Source organism: Sander lucioperca, chromosome 7 (genome assembly GCF_008315115.2).
Source record: "Sander lucioperca isolate FBNREF2018 chromosome 7, SLUC_FBN_1.2, whole genome shotgun sequence".
Lineage (NCBI taxonomy): Eukaryota > Metazoa > Chordata > Actinopteri > Perciformes > Percidae > Sander > Sander lucioperca.
The window spans coordinates 32,977,402-32,986,474 of record NC_050179.1 but is presented as its reverse complement, the minus strand read 5'-3'; the positions used below and the strand labels follow the sequence as shown (position 1 = coordinate 32,986,474).

At 38.0% G+C, this 9,073-nt stretch overlaps 1 protein-coding gene across 1 annotated transcript in view; it reads right to left on the bottom strand.

Annotated features, from left to right (window-relative positions):
* Positions 1–7,249: 7,249 nt before the first annotated feature.
* The window catches only part of LOC116036298 (chemokine-like protein TAFA-5), a 63,478-nt gene continuing 61,654 nt past the window's right edge, over positions 7,250–9,073 (bottom strand). Inside the window, exon 4 of the mRNA XM_031279809.2 lies at positions 7,250–7,659. Coding sequence (XP_031135669.1) covers positions 7,651–7,659 — 9 coding nt within the window. The 3' untranslated portion in view covers positions 7,250–7,650. The remainder of the gene's footprint in view (positions 7,660–9,073) is intronic.

Below are 9,073 nucleotides of genomic sequence, written 5' to 3'. Positions count from 1 at the left end.
TCTCGTGAACGGGTTCTTATGAAAACGTATGGGTAATACTTTATAATAATACATGAATTATCATGAATTCATGCATGACTTCATGAATGAAAAAGCATGCATGCATTCATTCATGTAGTACTTCATGAATCAGTAATGTAAAATGATTAATAGTATCTCATTCATGACTTAATGCAGGAACAATATGCTAATGAATGCATCAATTAAGGTATTTGAATTATCATGACTTCTGATGTATTATTTATGTTATGTTATGTCTTCTTCATAGGTAAATTAGTCGATAAAGTGACAGGTTAAAGAAACTGAATTGTAGTGTTGTAATCATGATTAACTACTTCATTACTTCATTCATCATGTTTCTTGCCCTTCAAATAAAGTGCTGTCCTGGTCCATCTTTAACCAGAGGTGTCAAGTAACGAAGTACAAATACTTTGTTACTTTACTTAAGTAGAAAGTTTGGGTATTTATACTTTACTGGAGTAATTATTTTACAGCAGATATTTTACTTCTACTCCTTACATTTTCACGCAATTATCTGTACTCTCTACTCCTTACATTTTAAAAATAGCCTTGTTACTCCTATTTCAGTTCGGCTTGTTTTCATTCCGGCTTGTCGTCATAAAAACCTATAAAGATAAATCGCGCCATCCGGATAGAGTGAATTTGATTGTGGTTGGATGAGAAGTATAAACATATACCATTCCGACACCCTATTGGTTTGTACACGATCCATCGCACCTGCACATGACACAAATCACGTCACACTCCAGCAAATAGCAGACATATGTAGCCTAGTATGAAGATGTCTGTGGCAGAGACTCAAGAGAACTCGAGTGAAATGTTCCAACCAAGCACCAGCGAGGAGGTTGGGAGCCAGGAAGACCAGCCAACCCTTCTACATCCCTGGAAGAATTTTTTGAAATGGTTGGATGCAAAAACAACTCCTTTTGAATGCGCTGCAAGCTCTGCGCACCCAAGTACCACCAGCTAATTGTTTCCAAAACTCAACGTTGAATTTCAAAAAGCATATTGATATTATTTTTTTTCTCTTACATTACTTTTACTTTACTTACTATACTTTAAGTAGTTTTGAAACCAGTTCTTTTACACTTTTACTTGAGTAAAAAGCTTGAGTTGATACTTCAACTTTAAACCCTAGTATCTATACTTCTACCTGAGTAATGAATGTGAATACGTTTGACACCTCTGTCTTTAACATTGATAAATAAGATATGATTAATGGTGGCATATGCCCCAATCTTTGTGACCACTCAAATAAAAAAAAAAAAATGTCGAGACATTTCTTGTGTTCAGACACTTAAAAGTTAGTAAAAAGTCAAATTCATAAATATCCTACTTGGGTGAGCATTGTTCTCAGGCATTAGTGTTTAAGTGCCTTATGTTGTTGTGAGTAAAGCAACTATAGAAATGCATCTGTATTTTGTGTCAATGTAGTGACCTCAGTATCATTTTGCCAACCCACTCCTTTAATTCTTAATACATTTAATTTTATGCCACCATTAATCATATCTTATTTATAAATGTTAAAGATGGACCAGTTGAAGACTTTATTTGGGGCCAAAAACATGATGAAGTTAGGAAGAAGTAATGTTTAGTTAACAACAATTACATTTTTTAAAGAATATATGTAATATATGTCAACTGCTGGGACAGGTCAGTTTTTCATTAATAAATCAGAAGTCAAAAATACCTTAATTGATTAATTCATTAGCATATTGTTCCTACATTAAGTCATGCATGAGATACTATAAATCATTGTACATTACTGATAGTTCATGAAGTACTACATGAATAAATACATGCTTTTTCATGCATGAAGTTGTGCATGAATTCATGATAATTCATGTATCATTATTATAAAAACTAATGCACAACAATTCGTATGATATCCTACAAAATTACGGCGACCATGGGCCGGTCACGTGACAACCGGTAACATGACAGTTTAGCGGTCTTTACAGTTAAATTTAGCAGAGAAAAGGTCACTGTGAATCAGGTACAGAGCACCGCAAGGTAACGGAAAGTTAAATTCAGGCACCGAAACAACTGGTTAGGATTAGAAAAAAACATTGTGGTTTGGGTTAAAACACCGGCCCCCTTTGAGTAGTACTCCCCGGACACGAAAACCTGTTTCCTGGGTGATAGTCTTGTCCTAACCCTGTGTTTTATTACCACCCATCCATCCCAACCTTCTCCCTACGCGGACCAGAGCGCTCTCATACAGTAGCAGTCAATGTGGTGCATACACTAATAAATATGTGGAATACATACAGATTACAGTGCTTTTCCTTTTTGTAGCGATATGTACCAATAGTTCATGACACCCAGGCTGTGTGAGAACACTGTTTCCACGTGACAAAAATGGAGGTTGCCTTATTCCTTTTCCAATTTTCTTTAATTATTGTAGAAGCAGAGTTTTCGTCATAACTTAACCTTAAAGGTGCTGTAGGTAGGATTGTGAAGATCCAGGACTTAGCCAAAGAATTTGAACATCGACAACTTCTCAGTCCCTCCCCCCTTTCTGCTAAAGCCCAAATGGTCTCCTAAGCCCCTCCCCCCACAAGGGAGAATGAATGCGTGTGCATGAGCAGTGATTGACACACAGTTAGACACCGCCCATGGCCCTGATTGGTGCATCTGAACAGGGAGCTGTGGATTTTTGCAAATCGCACTACAGGCTGTAGGTGGAGCCAGAGGAGCCAGATCTTTTTTTAATTACCTGCTTCATGTAGTTCTACTGAAACATAGGGTCAGTTTCAGCAAATATGACAGAAAGTTAGTTGTATAAGTCTTGAATGTGATCATTAAATTAAAGCTCTATTTTTAAACGGAAAGCAATTTCTTGTCATAATTCAGAACTTTAAAAGTGAAGTGCCACAATTTGTCTACTACTACTGCATCTTTAACTTTAAGTAGTACTCCCGGGACACATGTTTCCTGGGTAAAAGCCTTGTGTTTTCCCCGGGACACAAACTCTGCTCCCCTGGCTTCAAAACTCTGTGTTTTATGACCCATCCATCCCACCCAACCTCCTCTCTACGCATACCAGAGCGCTCTCATACAGCAGCAGTCAATGTGGTGCATACAGCAATCAATAAAGCTGGACGATATGGAGAAAATCAAATATCACAATATTTTTGACCAAATATATCAATGTCGATATTGCCGCGAAATTGTAGGGTTGACTATTGGTGCTTTCACAAAATATTTTCACAAGAGATTTTTGATAAATAATCATCAGTAATGTGGAGATAATGACTAAGTGGGTAAAGGGAAATAAGCTAGTAAGTCTGGTTAGTACAGAAAATGAGATCACTTTACTGTAATGCAGCCTGTAAAGCCAGGAAGAGACAACACTTATGTCATATACGATATCCAAAATCTAAGATGATATCAAGTCTCATATACTGATGCCGATATATTAGATATATTGCCCAGCCCTACCAATAAACACGTTGACTACATATAAATTACAGTGCTTTACTTTTTGGAGCTATATGTACGGAAAGTTCATAAGAACGAGTTTCTATGTGACAAAAAATGGACGTTGCCTTGTTCATTTTCCAAAAAATAAGCACTAACAATAAATTTGCTGCAGATTTACCTCTCCAAAAATAGTAAATTGTAGAAATTGTGAACTTAGAGTGATCAAATCTTCCAATTAACAAAGTATTGATTAATATGTTGATCTTATCAATGCAGTAAAAACAACCAACACATTCTCACTCTCCCATTGCGTAAAATACGGACGCTTAGTCATGTGCCTTTGGCGTTTGTTATTCAAGCTAAAAGTCTCCTTTAGCGTCGGGACTTCCTTTTTGACGCTCTGGGTTGGGACGTACTGACTGACATGCAGCACAAGAACGGGACAGTTAGGTTTCCACACAAAACTCTTTAATTTGTGGTTAGAAGAAAACCTTTGAGATGAAACACAGATGTGTTCTCTTTTAATGAAAAATATGGTTCATACTGGCAGAGAAAACAGAGACGGTTGGTGAGTTTATCTCCTCCGGCTGATGGAGACTGAGATGAAAAAAGGCAATGACTTACAGACACAATGAATTCTGGGATTTTGTGTACATAACCTACAATAACTGAAGGAAAATTCAACGCCACTTTCTCATAAAAAAAGATTTATAAGTTGTAACTAATTACTCTATCGTTGTTTCTTAATGCTAATCCGTCATGACATTTGATGAGTCTTTTTTTTAGCTCTTTTATTCAGCTGTCTGACATTCTGTTTATTAATAATTAGTCTCGCATTGCCAGACCTTCCTCCACAGCGCTGCAAAGGAGGGTCTGGCTAGTCCACACAGCATTCAGGGATGGGAGAAAAACGTGCTCTGGTTTATTGGCATTTATTTAAACCAATCACAATCGTCTTGGGCGGCGCTAAGCACTGGACAGAGCCACGGTGCCGCTGCAAAATAGCCTCGGGAAGGAACTTGTTTTGGTGGAACATGTGTACGTTCAAAAGTAGTTTTAGTCGTGCAACAGAAAACTCAGATTGGACAGATAGTCTAGCTAGCTGTCTGGATTTACCCTGCAGAGATCTGAGGAGCAGTTAACCATAGTCCTCAGAAATCCACCAGAGTTTAGAACGCCAACACAAAGAAAGCGGAAGGTAACGGATATCCGGCCGAAAACAGTGAAATCCGGAGTAATTTCCGGTGACAAACGGAGCAATCCTGGAAGTGGAACGTCGTGGATATGGACTAATTAATAATAAACATTTAAAGCTGCAGATGTGAGGGATTATTGTAAGAAACCTTTACTAATATTTAACGGCATAAATAACCAGGATTTGTTTCACTATCTAGCAAACCAAAAGTTTAGGAATTATTACCACATTATTCATTAACAAGTAATGACACCGTTAGTTACAACTTATAAATGCTTTATAAAGGATGAATTATGAGTAAGTGGTGTAAGAAAGCTTTGAACAGCAGCGATGTGTTAAATAAAGGTTTTCTACAAAGATACAACATATAAAAATTGTTAAATATAGAACTTTAGGCTTTTCAAAATACATTTAATGCTCTTTCCCCAAAACAGACATGACAGCTTGGCTTCTAGTGTGAAATGGTTTGCCGGTTGTTTCATTAAAACCTACCATGACTGCCACATGTGGCACCGGAGAATGTAAAATCTGACTGAATGCATAATGTAATCTGGTGGAGAAGAGCCACAGATCATTCAGAATTCTGCAGCTTTTATGATGAAAACGTGGAAACTTTGCTCACTGAACTCAAACATCTTGGAAAATATCCAGTGAGCATCAAGAGAAAACCTTTAGAAAAAGGTAAAATACCTTTATTAAATCTGGCACATTCTAACTAAAAGAACATTAAAAACATTATAGCTAGAATGTGCCAGATGTAATAAATCCATGTTACCTTTTTTGTAGATGAGTGCCTTGGATTTTTTCTTGTTGCACACTGGATTTATTCATGCCCTCCTACCAAAGAACAATGTCTTATTTTCACAAAAACTAGTTCCAAGAAGCTCTCCAGCTCTTCGGTTTTACAATCTTGGAAATTATATTAAAGTCAGCCCTGTCTCCTAAAAATGTACTTCCCGTACAACGAAACTGCATTGTCAATTGCGTTTCGAGGGAAACGTATCTTGTCCAGGATTACATTTGTTTTGGACGTATCAAAGAAAACAAGATAAGTAATCTTCTTATTTAATGTGGGTTTATTTTACGAGATTTTGCCCACATTAAATAAGAAGATTCCTGTGAGTGCGATAGTTTTTCTTTTCTTCGATCTTTGTCACTGATGTGCACCTGAAACACTGTCTAAGATTTGGAGCTGTACCGGCTACTTTTCGTTATATTTTTGACGTATCACAAATAGGTTTCTAATCAAAGTTAATGTCGACAGCAGGTCAGGGTGAATGGATGTGTCAAAAAAACACCCAGTACCCAGGAGACTGCTCTTCGTGTCCCGTGTGAAACCAGGAGTCAACGTCGACTTTTTTACGTAACTTAATTGACTTTACCTATGTATACGTTCCTAAATTATCTTACAAACATACCTATTTTAACCTAGTCTCGCATTGCCAGACCTTCCTCCATTCCGGGATGGGAGAAAAACATGCTCTGGTTTATTGGCATTTCTTTAAACCAATCACAATCGTCTTGGGCGGCGCTGAGCGTCGGACGAAGCCACGGTGCCTCTGCTAAATAGCCTCGGGAGGCAACTTGTTTTGGTAGAACATGTGTACGTCCAAAAGTAGTTTTAGTTGTGCAACAGAAAACTCAGATTGGACAGATAGTCTAGCTAGCTGTCTGGATTTACCCTGCAGAGATCTGAGGAGCAGTTAACCATAGTCCTCACAAATTCACCGGAGGTTAGAATGCCAACACAAAGAAAGCCAATGGCAACGGATATCCGACCTAAATGAGTGAAATCCGGCGGAATTTCCGTCGGCAACGGAGCAATCCCGGAAGTGGAACAACGAGGATATAGACAAATTTTAACCCAAACCATTGTCTTTTTCTAAACCTAACCAAATTGTTTTGTTTCAATTCACAATTTTAACCACTTAAAACAGCGACTGTTTCAAGAGGTGCGCCGTCCTTTGGAAAATACGTTTCCCTAGAAACGTAATTGAGAATGCAGTTTCGTTGTATGTGGACATAATCTTCTCGTTGGATGTGGACATAGCATACGTCCTCTAGGAGGCGCTGTATTTCATTTTCTGTTGATCGATTAATCAACTAATCATTTCAGCTATACTTTTACCTTTTTTGATGTTTTGTGTGCAAACATCTTAATTTGTAAAGTAACTACAGTTGTCAAATAAATGTAGTGAAGTAAAAAGTAAAATATTCCCTCTGAAATGTAGTGGAGTAGAAGTAGGATATACTGTAAATAGTGGAATGAAAAGAAAATAGTGAAGTACCACTACTCTAAAATGTGTACTTGTACAGCACTTGAGTAAAAGTAAAGTTACATTACACCACAGATTTTTTCCTGCCCTGGTTGACTAATCTTGAAAATTTGTCTTCAGTTGCTGATAAAAATGCACAATGTTTAATGTTCTCATCATAAAAATGCATCATTAGTTTTTTCACCTTTTCCACCTGATTAATGTTTGGCACATGAACATCTGAACTGTCCCAACAGAAACATGGACAGCTCTACTCACACCGATACATGTTTTTATCATTAACTCGTGTACAATTCTATTTTACTTTGCTCAGTTAAGTCACTTACTGTGCAATATCACAATGTGTTTGTTTCTTTACAGAGATATGGTGGTGTGTCTTTAAAACGTCTCATCGTCGGCTCTGTTCATCTTTGGTCTGTAAAAAGAAACAGAGTTTGTTGCCAAACGAAAAACAAATCCATCCAGCAGCTCGTCATAATATTCCTCTTTTTTTTTTTTTTTTTTAAATCTCCTGGAAAATAAACACAGTTCTTTCCCCCAGAAAGAAGAACAACTTCAGGCTGCCGTTTGCACAGTTCGCCCAAGCATGAGGCAGGAAGTGACGCCACCCTGGCCCCGGACCTCGGCTCTGTTAGCGGCTGATGATTGGTGCACTTGGCGATGATGGATGGGCAATGGACAATGGGAACCTGTCTCTCTTTCTCTGCGGAGCGTGTGTCCTCGCCGCCGCTGTCAGGAGACCTGGAGGACACAAATAACAATCCGTTATAACAAATCAGCTACATGAGCCTGATGACGTCATGTTGTTCAGTACGAATAAGTACTCTAAGTATAAATATATAAATCTATAATAGTCCTCATAAAGAAAACACAAAACACAAAGAAAGAGGAAGGTGACAGACATCTGGCGAAAAAATTTTACGGCACCGGAGCAATCCTGAAAGTGGAACGTCAGGGATATAGACTAAATAAACACTGACGCACTCCTTTATCCATTCATATACAGATATTCACTGTGTGTTGAAAACCTGTGGACATACAGGCAGAACACTCAACGTAAAAAATCGGGTATTTCTGAGTAGTTTGACTTATTCTGAAGAGAATATAGCTGACGTGTATGATGCTGCCATAACACTGTAAAGAGAGGGAAAGCCTTCACAAAACAGCAGCAAGTTAAAGTGAGGAATAAAGGTACTCAGTAAAATGTTCCCTGTAAGTTTTAGTTTTTCTACTTTAATCGGATGTTTCTGGATTAATATTCCTAACAAAACAGCCCTGTTTTCAGCTTCATGACAATGCTTTTTCCAGCTGATCCAAGAGGCTTTTTAAAGACTTTATTTAGCTTAAGAAGGAGGAGAATTTTCCAACACACAAAGGAACACTTCATCCTTCAGTTTATCACAAACATTCAACATCAACACATCTGGAGATACATGGTTTTCACTGGACAGGAAGGGGATGAAAAACTGTCATCTGAACAATAGCTAAAGCTGTCAGACAAATGTAGTGGGGTAAAAAGTAAAATATATAAAATGTATAAGTATAGTACCTAAGATTTTAAAGAACTTCAGTCTCAGTAAAAAAAGTACAAAACAGTACCTTTAAGGTACAGAAGCTTGTGACTGGGGTGGTACCCTCAAATGTACATCTTTGTACCTTAAGATAGAGGAACAAAATTGTACCTTACTTGTTTGTACCTCAAAAAGGGACAATAATGTATCTTTGAGGATCAATTGTGTACCTTATACAAAAGGTACAACAAAGTACCACTGGAAAAGGTACAATTTTGTCCCATTACAACGCATTCTCATGAACAGGTCCGTCTGATATCGTACGAAAATGTATGCACACCAAAACGTATGATATCCTACGAAATTAGGAGAACGTTGGGTGGTCACATGACGCCGGGTGATCACGTGACGCCGGCTGGCTACGAGCTCCATGATGGCAAGTGGCAGTTGCTAGTAAATGTATCAGTGGTACAGTAACCCAAAAATTAGTCTACAGTATACCCTTGACGTTCCACTTCTGGGATTGCTCCGGTGTCCGTTTCCTTCCGCTTCGTTTGTGTTGGAATTTTAAACTCTGGTGGATTTCTGAGGACTATGGTTAACTGCTCCTCAGATCTCTGCAGGGTAAATCCAGACAGCTAGCT